Source organism: Sceloporus undulatus, chromosome 2, assembly GCF_019175285.1.
Source record: "Sceloporus undulatus isolate JIND9_A2432 ecotype Alabama chromosome 2, SceUnd_v1.1, whole genome shotgun sequence".
Lineage (NCBI taxonomy): Eukaryota > Metazoa > Chordata > Lepidosauria > Squamata > Phrynosomatidae > Sceloporus > Sceloporus undulatus.
In genome coordinates this window covers 50,959,777-50,985,161 of record NC_056523.1, presented here as the reverse complement: position 1 = coordinate 50,985,161, position 25,385 = coordinate 50,959,777, and the positions used below count along the sequence as shown (strand labels likewise).

General features: G+C 43.3%; 2 protein-coding genes across 2 annotated transcripts in view; one reads left to right on the top strand and one right to left on the bottom strand.

The window, feature by feature from the left end:
- Positions 1-8,758, bottom strand: part of UROC1 (urocanate hydratase 1) — an 82,680-nt gene extending 73,922 nt beyond the window's left edge. The window contains 1 exon segment of the mRNA XM_042451798.1: positions 8,449-8,758. Coding sequence (XP_042307732.1) covers positions 8,449-8,574 — 126 coding nt within the window. The 5' untranslated portion in view covers positions 8,575-8,758.
- A 6,465-nt stretch (positions 8,759-15,223) lies between these two features.
- The window catches only part of LOC121923346 (netrin-4-like), a 95,971-nt gene continuing 85,809 nt past the window's right edge, over positions 15,224-25,385 (top strand). Inside the window, exons 1-2 of the mRNA XM_042453689.1 lie at positions 15,224-15,449; positions 15,480-15,591. Of these exons, the coding sequence (XP_042309623.1) occupies positions 15,513-15,591 (79 nt within the window). The 5' untranslated portion in view covers positions 15,224-15,449; positions 15,480-15,512. The remainder of the gene's footprint in view (positions 15,450-15,479; positions 15,592-25,385) is intronic.

The following is a 25,385-nucleotide window of genomic DNA, read 5'->3' as shown; positions in this document are numbered from 1 at the left end:
CCTGCTCCACTCTCAGAATATCCCATTTATATTTTGATTGAGAGTTAATCTGTAGCTTTTACACTTAATTTAAGGGCAAGCATATAGTTTGTATTCTTCCCAATTGCTTATCAAGAAATTAGCCTGCTCCCCCCTCCATTGTTCTGGCCAAGGGGTAGAACATTTTGGAGAACTTGCTGTTTTCTTGTCCAACTGAGAATCACCTCCACAAAACTGCTATCAGTTGGCTTGGCCCAGAAAGGCCTCTCTGCTAAGCTCCAGCAATTGCTATAAGTACAGTAAGGCTACAAAAGCCACTTGTTTCCTTCATCAGGTTTTGTTGTTGTCGTTGTTATTATTATTATTATTATTATTAAGCTTTATTTATATAGCGCTGTAAATTTACACAGCACTGTACATACGATCTTTTAATTAGACGGTTCCCTGCCCTCAGGCTTACAATCTAAGAAGACACGACACAAAAGGAGAAGGGAATGGTTGTGGGGAAGGAGATCAGGTCCTGGAGTTCATCTTTCCCTCTGAGGCCTGGACCAAGGCAGATGGACTGGAGGGAGGACTCTGTTTCTTAAGGGTAGGCCCGGTGGCATTGGGGAGGCCTGATGGGATTGGCCCACCCTCTCTTCCCCTCAGAAAGAGCAAGAGAAGCATTTATGAGCATTGAAGATGTCTCTCCCTTGCAAGAATAGCCTATAGTAAGTGTCATCATGCTAGATAGTTTAATATGTTAGGTAGTTTTTAGACTGTGTATTGTTTTTATTGCTTCACATTTTAAATTCGTTCAAAGTGTTTACGTTGATTTTATTGGATGTCACCAGAGAATCATGCCACAAAAAAGGAAATGCATGACCCCAAAAGAAAGTACATGGGTTTGCTTAAAATGTACATCTGCTGATTTGTATAGAATGAAACTTTACATTCCGTACAGTTTAAACAGAAACATAATACATTCCTGGGGAAGACTGGGACCAGCAGAGTCCTGAGTATTCTGTGCTGCTGGGCAACTTCAAGAACCCTCCTTCTTGATGGCTCCGCATCTTTAAACTTGGACTCAGCCCTTCACATAGAGCAGTGGTCCCCAAACTGTGCTCTTTAAGGGATCTTGGACTTCCGCTCCCAGAATCCCAGACTACTGACCAACATGGCTGAGGCGTCTGGCAGCTGAAGTCCACAATCTCTTAAAGGGCACAGTTTGGGGACCACTGATACAGAGGACAGTCCAAAGAGAGTGCAGTCCATTGTAAAGTAGGACAGATGGCCACCCTAATTGTTGGGAGTCACTAAGGCTTTATTGACTTTATTTCTTGTCTCCACCAGCTGCATAGATAGGCAAGAATGTCTAAAAGTCCTGCAAAGGAGGATGGTAAGGTTAGTTTTGATCTTGGGCAGTTGTAGTTTCCATGTCAGTGAAGCAGTGAAACCATGTTAAGTTTTAGTCCAAACTTCAAAGAAGCAATCTGAAGTGCTGAATCTATTTTGGAGCTAGGACACTGAGTAGGGGACTGGACTCCATGGCCCATAAGGCCTCTTCCACCTCTATGCTTCTGTGATTCTAAGCTTAGCACCTTGGACAGTTCTTTTAGTTTCGAATCACTTTCTCATTAATATGGAAGCTGTTACTGGCTCTGGTTCAGCCAAATGAGACTTTCCTCTACCAGACATCTGATCTTATCAGTGCCTGCTTCTTGGCCACCGAAGCCATAATCCTTAGCCATGACTTTGAAAATGTTTACTCAAAAAGGTTTTTAATAAGGCCTTCCTATACATCAAAGGTATATAGATTCCTTACATGTGACCTACTAGAACACTGGTTCCCAAACACTGGTCATCCAGAGGTTTTGGACTTCAACTCCCAGAATTCCTGATTGCTGGTCAAATTGACTGGGATTTCTAGAAGCTGAATTTCAAACACCCAAGTCTGAGGAATCAAGATTTGGAACCACTATTCTAGATGTTAACCTATAGCTCCCATCACACCTCACCACTGGCAGCATAGCTATGGGGGAGAGGTCAATATGAGGCTATTGCCTACCAAATAAGTATTCTGTCTCTCAAAAAGAAAATTTTCTTCCATTCTCCAAATTTTTAGCATTGTAGAGAGTGAAACAGTGAAAATCCTTCCTGTAGAACTCTAACATTTGCTGTGTATGCATTCCCTTAGTACAGTGATGGTGAACCTTTTAGAGGCTGAGTGCCCAAACTGCAACCCAAAACCCACTTATTTATTGCAAAGTGCCAGGTCCCTCTGGCTTTCTAGTAGCAAACTCTGTGCTGGGGTGGTGGCACATGTGCCCACAGAGAGGGCTCTGAGTGCCACCTCTGGCATGCGTGCCATAGGTTCACCATCACTGCCTTAGTATCTTTGCCTGGCTCTTTTCTTTGGTTGCCTACACTGTATTTCTAAATGCTTGATTGAAGTTTTCAGTCACTGCAATCCTAGAAATTTGGGGACAAAAAGAAAATTTCCTGGAGGACTAAATTCTTTGGGCGGGGGGGGGGGGGACGACAATGCTTCTGTAGCTAGACCCCATCCCATGTGGCTATCTATGTTATAGCACTGGTGTTTCCAACCCATTTTATTGCTTTGTTTCCTGGAAGGAAAGTCAGAAGACCTTTTAACAAGTCAATTCCACTCTTATGGTATACCTAATACCAAAACAGTATATCAAGATGAGCCTGGATGGGTTCTGAATAATCAGTGAAAACGGCTCAGTAGTCTAAAGGAGTGTTTTCATCTGCAGTTTCACTGGTAGTCCTCTTCAATGTACACAGTTATGTTCTTTCCCATGGGGAAGGCTTTTCATTAGCTAATTCACTTCCCTTTGACATATTACCGCATATGCTGGTTTCACTCACAAGAAATAGCTTTGACAGGCAAGCTAGCATGGCCTTTTTGCTAATTTGCAGACAGCTAATTTTTTAGAGATTAAAGACTCTCAGCAGCAAGTATCAGTTGAAAACAGACTCTGTTCAAAACATGAAGAAGATGAAGTGTGTGTTTTATAAATGGGTAAACAACTTCATATAACGAACAGGTTAACCTACTCAATGAAAATAAATCTATCAGCAGCAGAATATTTTATGTGTGTGTCTTCAAGTCACTTGTCTACTTATGGCAACTCAATGAATTTCAATAGGGTTATTTTAAAAATTCAAAAGGAATAGGTGGTTTCACCAGTTCTTTCCTCTGAAATATACCCTGTAGCATTTGGTATTCATTGGCAGTCTCCCATCCAGGTACTAACTGGGGGCCCTGCTTAGCTTCCAAGATCAATGCAATAATGTGAAGAGTTTACAAGGCGCTGGATTTTGATTGGCCATAAACTCTGTAAATCTCCTTTCACATACACACATATCCAAAAGCATGAGTTTTACCAATACAAACAAACCAGATCTGTTCAGCTCTAGTTTTACAACTACAGAAGTTTCAAACTCTGTATGAGGGATGCAAGTTGACTCTGTGATGTGGACAAAATGGGACAGGATGCTGTAGATGTGGTTAATATGTCTTCTTTCAAGGTTTTTTTTTAAATGGCTTTACCTGCTTTGCACCTCTGAGACTATAAATAAAGAAGGATTCAATGTGCACATGAAAAGCCATACATTTCATAAAAGAGAGAGAAAAATTGTTAGACAATATGCACACATTTTTTTAAAAAATTGACAGACAAAACCACTGTATACATTTCTAAAATGTATGGTGCAGTGGTCCAAATGTTGGACTATGACTCTGGAGATCAGGTTGAATCCACACTCAGCCATGAAAACCCACTGGGTGATCTTGGGCAAGCCACATTTTCTCAGCCTCAGAGGAGACAATGGCAAACCCTTCAGAATAAACTTGCCAAGAAAATCCCATGACAGGTTCACTTTAGAGTCATCATCAGTCAGAAATGTCTTGAAGGAAAACAACACATGCATACACACATCCATTCATGTATCCATTGATATACCCATGTCAAAAAGCATACACAACGTGCATATAAATTTTATTTCTCTTCTTTTAAAAATTATTCAAATGAAATGGGCACAAAATGAACTTGGAGGTGGGAAAAGAATATAATCTTTCCATTTCAGATTAATAAAGTACAGCAAGAAGAAAGTCCTGCAGCAGCTTCAAGAGTAACACATTATGTATCACTGAATTTTGAACTTAACAAATAGTTGCTTTTTGCAGTGACAAGCCCTTTATAATTTCTAAGATGAGGCAAATATCTTTCTGGAGACTGGAAATGGAAGAGCAGAGAGACTTGAACTTCAGGGAGTGAGGAAAGAAGATGGGGGATGTTGATGTTTCAAGCCCCAAGCAACAAAAGGGCTCAGAAGCAGAAGAAGTCAGGAAATGTATATGGAAAAAGCCTGGCAGATATACTTTGCTTGATCCAAGGAGATTAAATTTAGGATGGAAGAAAGAGCTTTTTGGAAGATCCCAGAGCACATAAAGCTTTATAAATCTCTCATAAAGACTTTCTATTATTGCCAGAAACGGGAAGATGAAACCAAAACATGGGGACACTTAGGCTTATTACTGCAAATATAAATTGGGAAAAAGAGCTGCACATATCCAAGTATGCTCTGCAGCTTATGTTATCTGGCACATTTCTCTTAATATAAAGCAAGAACGGGGACACATTATGATTTTTACTACTAATACTGCTACCTCTTACACTGTATACTACTAGCAAAGACATTCCCTTTGTCTTCTGTCTTTATGATGCCCAAATAGGATCTTCAATACATAATAAAATTTTTGGAAGATCGTCAAGTTTAAGAAAGAAAAAGGAAGAACCCTCAAACTGCCCAGTGACCAAGCATGCTCAGTCGACACAGAATGCTGGTTGTCTGGCCAGGAAATAATTATTATCACCAGGGTTCACATTTACTGCTTGGGACAGTAACTGCCAGCTCAAACAAAATTAAAAGAGAGTGTTACACAACTAAAATGCAAATCATTAACCAGCTCCTTTAGCCTTTGTCTCAGATGAATATGCCACAGTGGCTGATTTCCCTAAAATATTATTCTACTATCATATCCTTATAGCTGCTTCTCTCTATTAGAAATTCATTCAAAAGAATCAATGGTAATCTGTTTTGGAAATCTGAATTAATGTCCTTCATTTTGCATGGACTGATTTTGCTGAGAAGGCCTCTCTCCCGCCCCCCCCCCCCCCCCCCCCCCCCAAAAAAAAAGCATGCAGGCTGACATAAACATTGTGTATGCTTGATACTGGAAGAGCAGATAGAGCACAGGCACTGAATCCATTTAAAGAATCTGTTGAAAGGTCTGGAAAATGGGAATTGACATATCCTGTTTACTTGCAGAGTCTATACCTGTTCCTTCAGCTTCTTATTGTGATTTAAGAGTGCATACTGCATGGTTTGGGAATCTTTGGGGCTCAAAGTCCAAATTAGTCCTGAACAAGCTCTGAATGTCCTCTGCCAACGATGGGCAAGGACACCTCACTGCTAGTGTATAGACTATTCAATGTCATTGCTCAACCATTTGCACATGTGCACATGCACACTTCCACAGTACAGACCCTCCAACATTTCACAGTTAAAAACCGGGACACATGTGGCCAAACAATACCCGAGTGTGATCAAGATGACAAAAGTCATTAATGAAGAAGAACAGACAAGATAGGAGATGCTGCAGCAGTTTGCTTTTGCCTGAACCTACCGGGAAGGGCAGGATTCTTCCCCCCTACTGATTTTGGTGCAAACTACTTTTGCACTTTGAACTCAGATTGCAACAATTGAAAGTAAGCTGAGGACAAAGAACGGAAGTGGAAAAGGAGAGAGAAACCAGGACATTTTAAAAGCAGCTGGAAAAAAATGGGATGACAGAGGATAGGTACACAGACACATAATATATTCACAAATTTTGATGTTTAAGAACATAACTGTGTTGGCTCAGACCAATTGTTCTCTAACCCAGCATTCTGTCTCTATATTAGGGAGGCCCAGAAGGAGGATTCCATACAACAGCACCTTCCTACTTGTGATACACACACATGCCGTCAAGTCACCTGTCTACTTATGGAAACTCCATTAATTTCAATAGGGTTATTTCAAAATGTTAAAAGGAATACTCAGAGGTGGTTTTGCCATTTCATTCCTCTGAAGTATACCCTATAGCACCTGGTATTCATTGGCAGTCTCTTATTCAAGTACTAACCAGGGTTAACCCTGCTTCACTTCCAAGATCCAAAGCAATAATCTGAAGATCTTACCAGATGCTAAATTTTGACAGGCCATAAACTCTGTAAATAATCCTCTCCCTCACACACATAGTAAAAAGCATCAGTCTTACCAATACAAGCAAACCAGATCTGTTTAGCTTCCGTTTTGCACGTACAGAAGTTTCAAACTATTTATGAGGAAAGCAAGTTCACTCTGTGACATGGACAAAACTGTAGAGTAGGAATGTGCTTAGAATGTTTTCTTTCAGTTTCTTTTAAATAGCTCCATAACAGTTTTTAAAGTTAAGTTGTCAGCCATTGTCACATCTAGTGGCAGTGAATCCCACAGTTTCATAACATGCTGTTTGAGGAATTGCTTTCTTTTTTCTGTCCAAAACCTCCCAGCATTCTGCTACAATGAATGAATCCAGATTCTGAGAGGGAAAAGTTTCTCCCTATCCACTTTCTCCCCACTATACATATACTTCTACCATACAGTATCTTTAACATAGGCCCGGAACAGATGGGCCTTTGAGGCGCCCTCGTCACGTGCGAGGGCTGCCTGGTGGGCGGAGTGCCCACACACCCAGCAGCCCTTGCACGTGATGAGGGCAACGCAGCTGCAGCGTGCCCACCAGACACGGCGCGTACTGGTGACGTTGCAGCTGCGCCACCCCCAAACAGGGTGGTGCAGTTGCAACATCACCATGGTGTCACTGGCGCTTTAGGGTACGGAAGTGCACCGCAAAAAAGGAGCCACTTCCTGGTGCTCCTTTTTTGGTTGCTGCACGCTCCTCTGGAGCAAAGAGAGGCGCTAGGTTGCTGCACGCTCCTCTGGAGCAAAGAGAGGCGCTAGGGACTCACCTCTTTCTGACGGTTTGTACCCCGCCTTAGCTGCCATTTTCCCATAAGTTAAAAGGCCTCAGACACTGTAACCTCTTCTCATAGGGTTCAGCCTACACTGGAGAAATAAGGCAGTTTGACACCACTTTAACTGACATGGCTCCATCCTACATAATCTTGAGATGTGTAGTTTTGTGAGGCACCAGCACTCTTTGGCAGAGAAGGCTAAAGATCTTGTAAAACTACAAATCCCAAACTCCCATAGGATGGTGTTACAGCACTTAAAATGGTGTCAAGCTGCATTATTTCTACAGCACCCATATTTGCTCCAGTCTTATGATCACTGGGCTTGCCCTTTTCCACATCTTTTCCAGTAATACAATATCCTTTCTCGGATACGGTGGTGATCAGAGCAGAACACAGTATTTTGAAAACAGATGTAGCTAGCTACAAAAGTCATTATACAATTGGAAGTTTTATTTTCAGTTCTTTCTGAATGATCCCTAAAACAGAATTTGCCATTTTCACATGGGAGGGAAACACTCAAATCCCGTGGATAAACAGAATTTAAAACCAGGAATAATGGGCAAAAATTGGATTGTTTTCAGATTACATTGGGCTAATTTGAGCATAAAACCGACATTAACCCTTGTAGAAAGTGGGCAAAATCAGCCGCTTTTTACTTTTGGGATAAAAAGGATAACTAGTTATTTGCCACAATGGGAAAAATGTGAACAGTATCAATGATCAGCTTACATCAGAGTTAGGGATCATTGTGCTCAACAGACACCATTGGACTGCAAGGTCCAATAGCCCTAGCCAGAACCATTAGTGGTGATGGATGTTGGGATTTGCAGTCCAGAACATCTCGAGTGCCATGTGACTCTTACTACTAGATTTGACACTCCAATTCCTCCTTGTTGATATTGTAAATACATCATAAACTGATACAGAAACCAATAATTAGGCTTGCAAATAGAAGAGCAACAAGTGTAAATATAGTGATTATTTTTTTAAAAAGTACACAAAGATAAATGCACTTATTAGGGAAAGGTCTCTTTGGACTCACTATGATTTACTTCTATGGAAGTATGCTTAGGGCTGGGTGATAAATTTGCTGTCTTCATACATCACTCCGTGTTCTTATTTTAAAAGACTAAATTTGAAAATGTGAAGTAAAATAATGTTTAGTTTATTTGTCTATCCAGCTGATGTATTTCACCTTTTGGGGTTTAGTGGAAGTTCAAGTAAGGGGAACAGGGAAACCTCTTGTGTAGACATACCAGTCTTTCCATGTTGCCACTGATGGCAGTGAATTAACTTCTTAGCCTTTGGGATATCTAAATGCTACAAATGGATGGAGATTGCCTTCCCCCAGTATTGTCTGAAGTCTGCCCACAAAGGAGGAATGTCAATGCTCTCTTACCTTTTTTTCCTGCATGGTGAGATTGGGTGTTCTGACTGGAGCATGGGGAATCCCATCCTTTCGTCCTCTATCCTCAGGAAGGGGGTACAAGGGGAGCCCGCCACAAATTTCTTTCAGAGTGGACATGGCCTATGAAGAAATGTTAGCTGCAGCAGAAGACAGTTCACCAGGAACACTGGTGTAAGGAGTGAAACCTGGAAACAATTCAGCAGGACTTGAAGCAGCAGCTCAAGTGTGACCTGTCATAAAAGATGGCTGTTCCTTTCCCTGAATTTTGTGTGGGTATCTCCAATCTTCTGTGGAAAGGATACCATGGCTGACACACTGTACAATCCTATTGGTTTCTCCTGCCACCTCCTCCTTGGGAATCATTCACAGGTCTGTTTATTCTCTAGTTGGTTTTGTCCATGAGGTTAACCTTGTCCCTTTGAATCAAATTTGGCCTCCCTTGCAGTCTGCACACATGACTACAAATATTCATTCTCTTCAGCCCACTCTGGGCCCTGGAGACCTTTTGCAAGAATACAAACTGAGATAGGGCAAAACCTGGCAAAGCCTATTCTTATAATGCAATACTGTTGGCCCTCAGTATGCACAGATTCCACAGATTCAAGCATCCATGGCTTGAAATATTATATATATATATATATATATATATATATATATATATATATAAATTTCAAAAGCAAACCTTGTTTTTGCCATTTTATATAAGGAACACCATTTTACTATGCCATTGTATTCAATGGGATTTGAACATACACATATTTTGGTGGACATGGAGTATGCTGGAACTAACCCCAGTGGATACCAAGGGGCCACTGTACAATCAGATAAGCAAATATTCAGATCTCTCTTTTCATTTGCTTTGGGCTTCTCTCACACATCTCTGTAGCTCTCCCACACACTATTCATTCATTTTATTATATTTTTTATGAAATGTATGTTTCCAGTATAGCTGCAGAACAAGTAAAATTGATTAAAAATTAATTTAATTTTTTAAAAAAAGGAATCACAGCCTCCATAAACTGAGAACAATGGTTAAATCTACAAATCATGAGAGACCAACAGTCAAAGCAATATAAGCTATATCTTCCAATTGTCCCAGTTTGGCAGGAACAGTCCCAATTAATCCTCTGTCGACCCACTTTTTCAGCTGCTTTTAAAATGTAGCAGTTTCTCTCTCCTGCTCCCACGGGCCTTGTCTGATCTTGCCTGATGAGGAAGCCAGTGGAGCTTTGAAAGCTTCCAACATTGTACATTTCTGTTGGTCAATAAAGGTATCACTGTTTGGTGGATTTTTGTTTGAATTTACTAAATGGCCAACACAGCTACCCCTGTATGTTTTCTGGATTGTGAGATACGACATTGTAACTGCAACAGGAGAACTCGATAAGTGAGCCACTGAACTGGGACCTTCAACCAAGGTAAAACAATTTTTTTTCTTCTCAAATTTGGGCCGGATTTGGCATGTTTTACCTCATCACCTACCAAAATCTTCCTGATGCAAAAACATGGAGACTTCTTGAGGAGTCCATGGTCCTCTGCCTACAAAGAGGCCTGTGGCCTCACAGAAACTGAGACATATTGGATTGCAAAAGAGGAGTCCTTGTTGATATGCAAATGGATTTTAAACTTCCTGGACTTTGCCCAATTGCTGCTATGGCTAGAGGAGGAGATGCCAGCCTGCTAAAGATACCCTCCCTACAACATGTTAATTAAGGACAGAAACAACAAAATCCAGGCATCTTATTAGTAACATCTCTAATTTCCCCCCTGTTTGGTATGTAACATCTTGCCTGATGAAGAAGCCAGTGGAGCTTTGAAAGCTTGCAACAAGTATTTTGGTTGGTCAATAAAGGTATCACTGTTTGGTGAATTTTTGTTTGAACCCACCCCAAATGATTAACAGATAAAAGTTTATTTATGTATTTATTTATCTCACTTCATTTCACTTCACTTCTATGCCACCTTTCTCCCAGAAAGGGACTCAAGGTGGCTCACAAATAAAATCATTTTAAAACTTTACAAAAATATGTAAAAGAAAATTAAAATCAACTAGCTGAAAAAGAGTAGGAAATTACATAAACATACAAAACTCAAAAAACATAAGCAAAGCACACACCCCATATAAAAGCTCCCCTGACACAATTACACATTTAAAAACCTGCTTGAATAAAAATGTCTTTGCCAGTGAAAGGAAAGCAAGAAGGGAGCCAGTCTGGCCTCCTGTGAAAGGGAAGAAGGATCTGTCTCACATCCTCACCTTAAGCCATAGGTTTTAGGAACCTTGTGGGTTCATATGGGGGGATGCCTGCGCTTGTACGTGATTAATTATTATCATAATGATATTAATACATGAATTAACCCTTTCAGTTACCATGATACAGTAGTCTGTGGTAAAGACTACTGACAATGAATGAAAAGGAACTAAATTTATTAAGGCTGCATCTACACTACACTACACTACAACTACCATGGCTCGATGTTAAGGAATTCTAGGATTTGTTTTCTGGGATATTTAGCCTTCTCTCAGACAACTCTGGGCCTGAACAGACAGACCAAAATAAAGCTGCTTCGGGTCACTTTGGAGGTATGCTGTTTAAATGACACACACTTCTTAAGAGGCCAGAAGCTGCGCCAAAGCTGCACTCCAGTCTTTGGCATGGCTTCCGGCCTCTTAGGACACATGCAGCATTTAAACATCATACCTCCAAAGTGACCTGAAGCAGCTTTATTCTGGCCTGTCTGTTCAGACCCTCTGGTACCACCACAAACTACAAATCCAAGGATTCTATAGAATGGAGCCATGATTGTTGAAGCCATGTCAAATTGCATTATTTCTGCAGTGCAGATGCAGCCTAAGATTTTGACTAGGATATTAAGGCTGTGATTTTGCTTCAGTCTTATGGAGTGTAAAGGCCTGCTAGATGTAGCTCCATCCCCTCCCCTCTCCCTGTGCACACAACCTATCTCCCTGCCATCTGGGTACCCATGCCACCCACAAAGGGGGATTTAGTGCCTGGATTTGGGTGGGGTGAGGGTGGCCAGGCAGTAGCATCCACCTCCTAGACCTCTTGTGAAGCCCAGGAGGATGGCTTCTACTTTTTCATATGTCCAGATGCAGGAACACAGCTTGCTGTTGCCTGGCTATTTCTGCCACTAAATAGACAGGAGGTGTGCCTCAGCAGCAGAGTGGGTCAGGATGTTGGTGCAGATGTCGGAGATAGATACCTCTCTCCACTGTTGTTTGTTATTGTTGTGTGCCTTCAAGTTGTTTACGATTTATGTCAACCCTAAGGTGACCCAATGATGGGGTTTTCTTGGCAAGATTTGTTCAGAAGGAGTTTCCCATTGCCTTTCTCTGAGGCTGAGAGCATGGGACTTGCCCAAGGTCACCCAATGGGTTTCATAGCTGAGTGGGGAATCAAACCTTAGTCTCCAGAGCTGCAGTCTAACACTCAAGCCACTACACCACACTGGCTCTCGCTATTACTGTAAAGGAATATACATTGCCATAATGAAGATTTTCACCCTGGTGCTTACCATGGTAAGTGCCGGTAAAACATCCCTGAAACATGAGGGTGTGAAAGCTGGTTGCACCTCTGAAACATCGGTGAAGCGTCCCTTCACCTCTACCGTCCTTGAAACATTCGCAGAGCAACCATTTCCCATTAATGCAAAGTTCCCATTAATAGGAAATGGCTGCTCTGAGAACAATTCAAGGACAGTAGAGGCAAGGGGATGCTTCACTGACGTTTCAGGAGCACAACCAGCTTTCACAAACTCTCACTTCAGGGATGTTTTACCGGTGCTTTACCAGCACTTAACCCATGGTAAGCAGCGGTGTGAAAATCTTCAATATAACATTCCACCTCTTTTGTCACTAACAAATCTTTTTCACGCTGTCAATAGCGCACTGAGTGCCAATTTTAGCGGCAAACGATGATGTCAATTTAATAAAAACAACAAAAAAAAAATCAGATGAGCATCAGGTTGCAAAAAGGGGCTTGGGTTCAGCATGTGGCTTGTGGGCAAAACTTTGTTCACCCCTGGTATGACTAAATAATACTGAGTGAGATTGACCAAGAAGTGACACAGTATAATAAAAGAATGTTAAGTGTTCTCTGAAACTGAAATGTTCATTTCAATTTCAAAGAGGGATTGATTTATGTGTATTATTTAGGCTCCCAAAAGTTGTGCCCTACACCTTGCAGGCAAAAAGCAGAGAATTTAGTCTAGATCTTGGTACAATAGCCTTATATGACAAAGGAAGCATTCCTCGGTCTCACAATAGGGCCTTATCTTATGTCTGACAGACACATAGCCCACAAAGGGAGGAAGATGAAAAGCATATTTCAAGGAGTTAAGTCAAAAGTGCTTCGATGGAGAGTGAGGATGATAAGCTTGTTATCAGAGGGCTACAGAATGGGGTGCCTGGGGAAGATATGTTGATGAAGGAAGATGGGTGATGAACATTTTGCCTCTGAGTAGGTCTGATCAAGTGTCCTCATGCAGACTTAGCCAGAGACAATGCAAAAAGGGATTAGAACATCCACCCAATACTTATGGACCCAGGGGGGAGGTATTATTGTGGGTCATGTTGGTGGCGATGCCATCGCAAGGAGAGACTAGAAGGTGGTTTTATGTTATATCTGTTTCTTGACAAAGAAACATTTCAACAGGAGGTGACCATAAAACACTAGCCTTTGGTACTACTAATATGGCTGGAGCAGAGGGTACCCTCACAAAAGAAATATTGGTTGAGGAGTTGCACTCCACAAAGTGCAGTGTGAGACAAGGCCAGCCCTTCTCGTTGTCCTTGTTGTTGTCGTGGCCCTCTTCCGCCGAGAGGGGGCGCTGTGGCGACACTAATTCCCTGAAGGCGGCGCGGAAAGCAGAGGCGAGGCAAGGCTTTCTCATACATACATACATACATACATACATAATACACACACACATATATATATGATCACAAGTTGAAGTCACCCTATTTACAGCCACTCAGGGCAAAAAAAGGTTTAGGTGGAATAGATAGCAGCCAAAGGATTACAAAATTAGGAAGGCTGCATCCACACTGGAGAAATAACCCGGTTTGGTACTGCTTTAACTCTTTTTCTGGCTCAAAGCTGCTATGGAATTCTGGGAGTCGGGGTTCGTTGTGGGGCCTTGTCCTCCTTTGTGGTTAGGACGTGATCACTCTGAGTGTGAGTGTGTGTATATATACACACACACACAGAGAGAGAGAGAGAGAGAGAGGAAGGCCATATATACATATAGATATATATTATAGCCTTGCCCTATGTGTGTGTGTGTAGGATATATATATATATATATATATATATATATATATATATTAGCCTTCCTCAGTTTGTTTGTGTGTGTGTGTGCGTATTGCCTTGTCCTGTGTGCGTGTGCATACACATACACATATACACCCGAGAGAGTGTGTGTGTGTCAGGGTGGTGTGTCGTGGCTTGGGGACCAGGCTTGTGTTCTTGGCCATAGAAACCCACTGGGGTGGCCTTGGGCTCAAGCCACACTCTCTCAGCCTCAGGGGAAAGGGAAGGAATGCAAGAGCCCTCGGGACAAATCTGGCCAAGGAAGACTTGTGACACCTTTGGGTCGCCATAGCTCACACGCATGACTTTGAAGGCACAACAACAACAACAACACACATCCCGAGCCAAAAGAGGAGCCCTGTCTAGAGTCCCCTGAGTCCCTGTGGATGATGAGGGCTTGTTGTTCTTGTTGTTGTAATTTGGGGAAGGGGCAGCCAAGTGGTCCCTGTGTCTGTGTGTGGGGTGTGTTTGTGTGGGTCTGAGTGCCAGCCCTGGGCCTTAGAAAGTGACAGCCCAAAGGGGAGGCTGCGTGGTGCGTGGTGTGTATGTTGTGTGTGGGGTTCCCCAGCCCCGCTCCTTGTCTCCCTGGGATGAAGACCGAGGGGCCGGGGTTTAACCCCAGAGAAAGAAGGGCGAAGGCGGGGAAGGGCCCCCCAGGAAAGACCCCGCACCTGGGCCCCATTGCACTCCCGCCAATGGGGCAGAGAGAGGGGGGGGAGCTCTGTATCTGCCTCTGTGTGTGTGTGTGTGTGAGAGAGAGCGAGCGAGCGAGTCTCCCTGTGTGTACATCTGTGTGTGAGAGAGGCAGTCTCTCTCTATGGGGTGTGTGTGTGTGTGCAGTTGAAGCGGTTTCAGACTGCATTCGTTCTGGGGTGTTGTGGAGGGGACCTTAGACTGCCAGGGTTCAGCGGAGGAGTCTCTGTGTGTGTGTTTTGCGTGAGTCTGTGTGTGAGACAGTCTCCGTGTGGTGTGTGGTTTGTGTGTGAGCCTCCCTGTGTGTATCTCTGGGTGAGAGAGACAGTCTCTCTGTGTCTGTCTGTATGTAAGTCTCTCTGTGTGTGTGTGTGTGTGTGTGTGTGTGAGAGAGAGAGAGAGAGAGAGAGAGAGAGAGAGAGTGTGTATGTAGCGGAGGGGGGGCAACTGGGCCGAAGCGAAATCGAAAGCGCTGGGCGGGGGCAGGAGGAGGGTCGGGGGGGGGGGTTCTGGGGCATGGCCCCGTGGTTGGCATCGCCTGGGTCTCTCTCTCTCTCTCTCCTCGGAGAGGCTCCGCTGCCAGCCCTGTGAGCCTCCTCTCGGCAGGGAAGAAGGGTCCAGAGCCAGCCCTCCCCCCTCCCAGCCTTTCCAAGCAGCAGCCGACCGAGGAGGGACTGAGGGCTAGGGTTGGCTGCTGGGGAGGCTGAGGGCGAGGGGCGCCCGGAGACAGACAGACAGACAGACAGAGAGAGAGGAAAGGCGTCCCCAGGACCTGGAGCAACCACAAGGGCAACAACACACACACACACACACACACAGGGGGCTGGGTTCCAGGAGGAGACGAAGGAGAAGAAGAAACTGAGGAGGCAAAGGCTTTCCTCCAAAATGGTCACCTGGGCACCAGGCTTGTAAAAAGAACAGAAATACTACTACGCTCCTACCACTGCTATTATTATTATTATTATTATTATTATTATTATTATTATTATCATCATCATCCTCATCCTCATCCTCGTTTCGGTGAAGAAGATGCCTTTCCGAGGTGGAGCCCTGCGGGGCAAAAGCATCGCCCTGATGGTCTTCCTGGAGTATATCCTTTCTGGAGCAGGTAAGCAGACATGGATATGACCAAACTGATAAGGCCCTTGTTCCTTTTGGGACATATTGTATATATACATATATCTGAATCTAAAGGCTGGACCCCTTTCCTTCTCTCTCTCTCTGTCTGTCTCTCTGCCATCTAACAGCATCCTTCAGTCTGATAAAGTCCTTCTTAGCCACCCCCATTTGTTCCCATTTTAAACTCAGAAAGTTGACACTGCCAAGAAGACTGCCAAGGTTCAGCGGAGGACTCTTGCAGGACTGCCCTGGGATTTGAACAGAGCAGAGATGAGTTTCAGGGGATGCTTTTCCAATCCAAAAGGCTGAAGAAGAAGTTCTGATTTTGTGCCCAAAAGTGCTTTGGACATTATTACTGAGGAGACGAAAAAGCCATGCTGGGAAAGATGTGTCTGTCTGTCTTTCTTTCTTTCTGCGTACTGCATCTAGAGTTTCAGCTGTGTTTTGTGTGTGCCAGTGCTCCAAGTTTGTGTGCAGCACCAGAGCCTTTTTGGATGACAACTCCCAGAATCCCCCAGGCAAGATGCCAGGAGGATTCTGGGAGTTGTCATCCCAAGAAATAACTTCCCCAAGCTCTGGCTGCACCTGACACAGTATTCACTATTCAGGCTAAAAGACTAATAAGCGGAATAATAGTGGCACTTAGACTGTTTCAGCTTCCATCCAAGTGGGTCATGGAAATACAAAATGTGCCTCTGCTTTTTAATGTCACTTCCCCCTCCCAACAACTTTTTAAAAGCAGACCCCAAACTGCTTGTTAAAAATTGAGATGTTCTCTGCAATGAGGGCTGGAGAGGCGTACATTGGATATATACACATCCTGAGCCATCCTCCCCTCCTGTGCATGCAGAGCCCTCTAGTGTGCTGCTTTCTGAAAGCACAAAACTGACTGGTAACCAGTCACAGCACTGGCCCATCTTTGCCTTGCATTGTGTGCATTAGGAGTGGGCAGCTGAGGTGGGTGCAGGGTGCCCACATGGACTGCCAAAGAAGCAAAACAAGAAAAGAAAACCTACTACAACTGTGGAGATCAGGATCCGATTCTCCACTTGGCCATGGAAATCCACTGGGTGGCCCTGCGCAAGTCACACACTCTCAGCCCCAGAAATCCCCATGATAGGTTTGCCTTAGGGTCGCCATAAGTTGGAAGCAACCTGAAGGCACACACCACCACCAACAACAACTGCTGCTACTACCTCCACCTCCACTTTATTTGTTCCATTCCTTTCCCCCAAAACTGGGAAGTCTGGCTGCAGTGACACACACCATCTTGTTTGGATTACTGTAACACACTCCACCTGGGTCTGCCTTTGGAAACTGTTCAGAAACTGCAGTAGCTCCAAAATGATGCGGTCAAACTGGGGATGGTTACAGGAATGTGTAACCCTTCCTGTGGAAGCAGGTTTATGGGCTACTAGTCCACAGCCAGGCAAAATACAAAATGCAGGTTGTGCTCATTAAAGCCCTATAAATCCAGACTGTCTAATGGATTGTATCTCCCTATACAAGCTGGCTCAATTTTTAAGATCTTTGGGGAAGGCTTTCTTTCAGTCCCACTACTATCACAGACATGCCTGGTGAGGAGATGGGAGAGAGCCTTCTCAGTGGCTGACCCCAGGCTGTGGAACTCCCTTCCACATGAGTTTGGTTTCTCTCCTTCGTGTTTGCTTTCCACTGCTAGGAAAAAAACTTTTTATTTATGCAGGCCTTTGCTGCTTACATTGTGTGGCAGAAGGATGCTTTGAACATGATGTGGTTTTTTATTTTATCTTTGTATCTATATTTCAGAGGAAGACAATAGCAAACCACCTCTGAGTATTCCTTGCCTCATGAAATTCATGGGGTCTCCGTAAGTCGGCAGGCGACTTGAAAGCACCTGTATAAAATGTGTGTGTGTGTGTGTGTGTGTGTACACACACATACACACACAATATAGAGATATGAAATATATATGTATATATATGTGTGTGTGTGCTTGCTTGCTGAATTATTTTTAAGGTTTGTAAAATAATATTTTTAGCTGGACTTTGTTTTAAATGTTTGTAAGATGCTTTAAGTCCCTTGGCAGAAGAAAAGCAAGGTATACACTGAATGAGTGAATAAGTCCACTCCCAGTTTTCAAAAACTGGTATTTTTTTAAATGTTAATGGGTATTATTATTATTATTTCCCCAGTTCAGGACTGAAGGTGGCTTACAAGATTTAAAACAAACACATCTTAAACAACTGCAGCATACAAACGTGAAATTGTAGTTTAGCTATCCAAATATAATTTTTTTAAAAAGTTAAAAATATAACTGTTAAAAATAAAACAACAAATTGACAATCCAACACATATGTCAGGGGCATTCTTCCTCCCCCTCCCAAAGCAATCTATCTTCAAACGCCTGCAGAAATAAAAAAGGTCTTCACCTGCTTGTTGTTAAGTAAGGAGGTGCCAGACTAACTTCTCTGGGAAGGGAGGTCCAGAGCCTGGGAGCAGCCACTGAGAAGGCCCTCTCCTCTGTTCCCACCAGATAAATCTGTGAGGATAGAGAGATGAATCTTCTCAGAAGCAGGACAGCATAGGAGAGTACGGTCCTTCAGATCTGACCTGAACTGTATAGTTTTTTATAAGTCAGAACCAGCACTTTGATTTTTTAAATTTTATTTTATGTTTATGATGTCACTTCTGGAGGCTTCAAATACAGGCAGTTCAGCCTTCTTCTTTTTTCTTTGCCAGAAAAGGGGTGGTCCAGCACCCCTAGAGGCAAAATCAGTACTGTATTGGATGGGGTTGTCTAGTTTGGTCTAGATTGACTTTCAGCAGCTCTCTCGTGCTTAAGAACAATAGGACTCTTGCTCAGTCCTAGCTGGAGCTAGCTGAGACTTACCTCATGTAAAGCCAATGCTGCACCCCAAAGCAATGGTCCCTCTTCTGGTATGCTCCATAGGAGGACTCCTTCCTCCATCTCAGGCCATTGGTCCCTCAAGCGCAGACTCTTCCAGCCTTAGGGACTGGACCTGGGGGCTAGAGCTTGCAAAGGAGGTGCTCTTCCACTGACTTGGAGTCCCCCCCCCATTATATCTAGGGTGAACAGAGTGCAGTCCATGGTCTACATGCAGCCCCAAGGCTTTCCCCCCCAATGCTCTGCTTGCCCAGAAAAAAATGCCCCAATGAAAAATAATTTTGGCTGGAAAAAGTCAAACTTTGTTTCTGGAAGGGGGGGTATTTTCAGAGCTGGGGAAGCCTGTGGTGATTCCTGAGAGGAATAAACTAGTACCTAGAATCATGGAGCATATTCAGTGCAACACTATAGCTTGTAGCTGGATGGACTCCTATTGTGCTAGCCATTCTGCATGGAGGATTCTGGGCATTGTAATCCATAACAGTAATTTATCAAGCTCTGGTGCTGTACACATGCTTTAAACACTGACAAACATATTTCCAATGGCATGATGTCCACCCTTCTTTACACCTTATCTATGACTATCCATTGACATGTACCAAAGACCAGAGCATGCAATGTGCAACTTTATAGGAGCCCTGGTGGCACACTGCTTAAATGCCTGTACTGCAGCCACTCACTCACAAACCATAAGGCTGAAAGTTCAATACCAGCCAAGGGCTCAAGATCAACCCTGGCTTGCATCCTTCCATAGATCTCTAAAATGAGTATCCAGGTTGTTGGGGACAATTAGCTTACACTTTGTAAACCGCTTAGGGAGTGCTTAAGTGCACTGATAAGCGGTATAGAAATGTACTTGCTATTGCTATTATGGGAGAAGTGTGAATAAGGGGAGGCTAAAGAGAAATAGACTTGCTTTGCATTTGCTTCAAGAGGTTTCTTTTGATGTTGGGAGCTATTGGGCATGTTTGTGGTCAGATACAGAACTTGGTTAGCTTTTGGACTACCCCTTACAATCTACCAGCCAAGGTGGCCAGTGACCATACTAGCTGAGGGATTCAGGGAGCTGTTGTCTAAAAAAACATATCCCCAAACGTTTTACATATGAAAATTAGGACACATGTGGCTAAGCAACATCAGAGTGTGTCAAGATGGAAAAAGTTATTAATCAGGAACAACACATGGGTAGGAGATGCTCCAGCAGTTTACTTTTGCCTGAACTTACTGGGAAGGGCAAGATTCTTCCCATTCCTCTCTTCTCTCCACTGCTGAGTAAATTGAGTACATACTGCTTTTGCATTTTGCAGCAATTGAAGTGAGGACAAAGGGGGGGAAGTGGGAGGGAGAGAAAGAAAATGCAACATTTTTAAAGCAACTGAAAAAAGGGATAACAGAGGATTAATTGTAACTGCCACTGCCAAATTTGGACAGTTGGAGGATATGAGAAAGTAACTTTTCTATTGTCTCCTTTAGGATAGAGGTGCAAGTAATAAGGGCCTGGGTTGTGGCTTCATTTTCATACTAAGACCTCATGGCTCCTGAGCAAGAAAACTGAATTGGTGATTGTGACTCTTGTAAAATATAATAAGAATTTTGGCAAATACTTTGCAGCTTTCTAATAGTGCATGAATGTGATCTACTTGAGACCTTGAACTCTGATGTGATCTACTTGAGGAGACCTTGAACTATTGATGCGGAAAGTGATTTGCTAGGATACTCCAATATTCTAATTATGGAAATAGGGAAGGAATTCTCAACATGTGAAAATCAGCATGTGAACATCTATATATGATGGACCATATTTGAAGTTTCAAAGAGATACAAATGCTCCTTCAGCTCAGTAGTTCACCACAGATCTGTAACCAGCTTTCTTTCCTTCTGTACCACTCTATCCCTCAATTTATGCCTTTCAGTGAGGATTCAAGGCCAGCAAGCCTGAATGTCCCAACATACAAAACATCTTCATTGCCAGTGTCATCTGTTATTTTTTGACATTGGTTTTGCCACTGGTAAAGCGATTGCACCCTTTAATCTTGTTTCTTGCCACACAGCAAACTGCTGCTTTCCCTCCCTTTTTCTCCTTCTTCCCCTTTTCCTGCTAGTACAATTATTAAAATGGAATAATAAAAATATGTGGCAATATCAGTGGTAGTAAATAATAAAAGAATGATAGCTGCTAATCTCTACATTGCTCTTATCTTTTAAACTGCTAGCCCTATTCATCAATTATGCATGGCCATGATAAATGAAGGGGGTGGGAAACACAAGTTACCTCATCCCATTCAGTCTGCTTGCACTCATTCCCCTGTCATTTCATCAGCAGTGTAAACTATACTGTATATGTCATTATTAAAGACAGGGTTGCATGGGCCAGTTGCCCTATAAAAACAAGTCTGCACAGAAGACGTGATATAAAAAAGCGACACAGGGTTGCCTGATCAGAACTTACACTGTTGCATTGCTTCTTTCATTTTTAACAGCTACTGTGCTCACACTTTTGTCTTTGCCCTTCTTCAGTTAAGCTTTCCTTGTATGTGGATTTCTGTGATCATTTTTGTCTGGACTCCTCTGAAGATCTTCCAGATAGAAATCTAACCTCTACCCTGCAAAAACATAAATAGTGCTGATCCAAGAGCTCCCTGCACCTTTGTCAAAGAGTTGATTGTTTTTCTATTACTCTGAAGAAGAACATAAAACATATTTATTCTGTGCCTTGGATGTGACAGCAGAATGCTGACATACCAAACTGGCTTGGCATTAGCAATTTTTGAGGAGCAGAGGTGGCCTGACCTTGGCACTACTTCTGAAAAGCATGCCATTTGTCCAGTCCTTGCCACATGAGATTGCCTTTTGGGGATGACAGCTGTAAGATCATGAATATTTACTTCTAGCAACCACACTTCAGAGCTTGGAACATCTTTAAAGTATTTATTTAATTATTTATTTATCCTTCCTTCAATCTAAAGTTTTCTAGTATTGCAGTAATTTAAAATGGCAGTTGAGCATTTAGACAAGGGGTTCAGACATCAAAAGTAAAGGCAGGCAGTAACCAAAAGAATGTGAATACAGCAAATGTAAAAGAGATAGGTGTGAATGATTTTCAATGGCATTTATCATGGGGATTTTTGGAGCTCAGATCCAGGGTGACTGCAGGTCCACAATGCAAATGCACGTCATAACATGAATGTGTTATCAGATGAGATTCCTTTCTATGGGCACTCCTTCCGTGGCGCTTCCATGGTGATTCCAAAGTGACCTCTCATTTTGGTAAAATCAGAGAAAAGTGAATTCACAGAATTCGCTTTCAAGCTCACTTTGACTTCACTTCGAATTGGTCTGGTGTGGAAGATCACTCCAATGTCGCCCCCCTTGGCCCCCTGCATCCTGCTCCTTCATCCCCCTCCTCCTCCTTCATGCCATCTCGCACCCTCTGCCACCCTGCAACCTATCTCATCATCCCCTGCCTGCTCCTGCATCCGACTCCTGGCTCCAGTGACCCCCTGCGACCTATCCCATCATCCCCTGCCTTCTCCTGCATCCGAATCCTGGCTCCAGTGATGCCCTGCGACCTATCTCATCATCCCCTACCTGCCCCTGCATCCAAATCCTGGCCCTAGTGACCCCCTGCCACCCATCCCATCATCCCCTGCCTGCTCCTGCATCTGAATCCTGGCTCCAGTGACCTCCTGCAACCTATCCCATCATCCCCTGCCTTCTGCATCCGAATCCTGGCCCCAGTGACCTCCTGAGACCTATCCCATCATCCTCTGACTGCTCCTTCAGTCCAATGAAGTCCAGTTAAGGAGGGGGCAGGGAAGGAGGACAGCGTTCAGACCCCCACTGAGCATGCGTAAGGGTCCCAATTCGAATAATTGAATCTTCATGGTATGCACCCTTGCGGTAATACAATTTGCACTCACTCCGCTTTGCATGAATTCGCATCACATGACTTACCTTGGATTCGATTCCCCCTCAGTTTGGAAGGGCAACCAGGTGTGATAAAACATTCACGTTGCGACATGAATTCGCATAGCTGAGCCAGGAGTCACCATGGATCTGACCTGCAAAAAGCCCCATGTGATATACTCCAATGTCTTATTCTCTGCAATGTTAGGAATGGGGGGACTGAAGGAAACTTTTGTTGAAGGGTAGACTACCCTAAAGACACCAGCTCCTGTCTGATCTTGGAAGCTAAACAGAGTCAGTCTTCATTGGGAGACTGCCAATGAAGAGCTGTATTGCAGAGAAAAGAACTGGAACAGCCACCTCTGAGTATTCATTGCCTAAGAATACAACGTGAAATTCATGGGGTCACCATAAAGTGACATGCTACTAGAAGGCACATACACTCAGAGAGATGGAATTATTATGGGGGGGATGCCCTCATTTTGCCCTCTGCAGTGAAAGCTGTGATGGCTCATCCCTTCTTAGTGCTTTTGCATTAGCCACTGTTCCAGAGGCAGGAATGAGATTTGGTTAACACCAATTGCTATTGGGTTCCTTCCCTCCCCTTATTGGCCGATGCTAACCTTGGAAGCCAAGTTTGTTTATGTTCCTCTCCCCTCTCCAAATGGTGTTTCAGAATGGTAAACCACAGCACCTTTTAAACTGTGAACTGCCTTGCTTTGAAAGCAAAGTCATAGAATAGAATCATAGAGTTGGAAGAGACCCCAAGGGCCATCCAGTCCAACCTCCTGCCATGCAGGAAATCATAAAGCATCCCTGACAGATGGTCATACAGCCTTTGTTTAAAGACCTCTAAGGAAGGAGACTCCACTGCACTCCAAGGGAGTGTGTTCCACTGTCGAACAGCCCTTACTGTCAGGAAGTTGCTCCAAATGTTGAGGTAGAATCTCTTTTGCTGTAGCTTACATCCATTGTTCCAGGTCCTGTTCTCTGGAGCAGCAGAAACTGTTTGTTTCCTCCTCAATGACATCCCTTCAAATATTTAAACAGGGCTATCATATCACCTCTTAACCTTCTCATTTCCAGACTAAACATCCCCAGCTCCCTAAGTTGTTCCTCCCAGGGCATGGTTTCCAGACCCTTCACCATTTTAGTCGCCCTCCTTTGGACACACTCCAGTTTCTCAACAACCTTTTTGAATTGTGGTGCCCAGAACTGGACACAATATTCCAAAGAAGGAAATGTTCTCTATTGATCTATCTACTTGTCTTATTAGCAAGTTTGTCTTTGTTTAAAGAGGCCTAGTAATTCAATTTTCAGCCTAGTAAAGCAATTTTAGAAATAAAATCACAAAATAAAGTCCAACTGTGGAATTCAGTCAGGCTTGCATCCCAGTAAAGCATGCATAGGATTGTAATTTTGGCTAATGAAAAGGATTTTGTGCCACAGTCACCGGCTGAATACCCATTGCAAGATCTGGATGTTTCCACCACCTCTAAACTGAGGGAACCTGATCAAGACAGAGTCAAAAACCATTTAGAATTGGCTGCAAGTGTGTGCATTTTTGCTTTCCAAATTCAAGACACATTAAAGGACCACAGAGATTCTAATAAAAACAAAACAAAACAAAACAACAATCAGCCAGACCACACAACATTGGTCAGCCCACCCCTGCATATATGGTCCCCCCCACTACTGGTTCATTTTTCTTATTTCATAACAAAGCTTCTTCTGGTAACAAGAGCAAAAAAAATGTTAAGGTTGTGCATGTAAAACTTTGTCGAAAGTGATGTACTTATTATGTACACAAAAGATGAATTGGCTTAACACAGTGTAGCTGCTAGCGTGGTTTGCACAAAAGTTTAGGACAGTTTCCTTTTTTGGACTACAACTCCTGTAATCCACTCTGGCCATGTTAGCTGGGTGATCAGGAGCTATGCAGCCCCAAAATTTCCCAAGCTCAAGTCTGAATTGACATTTGGAAAAGTGAAAATATTGGACTTCAAGGATTCATTCTTTTCAAAATGCATGCATATAGGAGACTTCAGTAACTGTCTTTCATTCCCAGCCTAAGTTGATAACTCAGTTTCTTTTATGTATATCCCTAAAGAGGGTAATAGACTGATTTTAAAAACAACAACAACTAAGGTTAACATTTGGTGTCCCTTTGGGATTTTCCAGTCTCAGCCATCACCCCATTGAGGGATTGTCTAGTGCTGCTTTTCCAGCTGTATGATTTACCCTTGATGGAACAACTCTTTCATCATCCAACGTTCTTATCGCCTTGGCCAGCCACCCTCCAACAAGCAGCCACCTCACTGAGCAGCTCCCTCGGGGAGAGTGCAATAAATACATAAAGAGAAGAGTGGCATAGATTATTGGGCAGCAACTCCATCCATCAAGAACCAATCCTCCTCAGCCTCAGTGATGTGCAGCCCCCCAGGGAGGTGAGAGGAGGAAAGGGCACTGCAATATGGATTGTTTAGCCTTTTAATGAATTATTCAAGGAGCCCCTTTTGGCATTCAGGTTAAGTCCCTAGTTGCCTGAATTTTCTGGCCTTTAGTCACTAAGGTGCCCTGCTGCCATGACCCCATATTTCAGGGAATAACTGAGTGATGGATGGCCTCCCTGATTGCAAGGCCAAGCAGTCTCCACCACATTGATTTTCTTCCAATGTGAGGCTGTTCATCAACCACTAATTTTGATCCCTCCCTCCCTTCCCTAATACCCCTCCTCCCTTTTCATTTTTCTTGTATGTACTCTCCTCTGCTGTTCCTAATGACACAGCAGTTCAGGCAGGAACCATTTATTGATGTTGCTGGCTTCCCTAGCAGGCAGAACACATAAATCTCCATGTTGTCACCATTGAGTAGGAAGTCAACTCTGCTCTTCCCCAGTTTGCCAAGCTCCAAAAATGCAGTTTGGAAAGTGGAGCTCAGGAGAAGGGTGGAAGGAGATATGCATCCCAATTTCATCTGCTGGAATAACT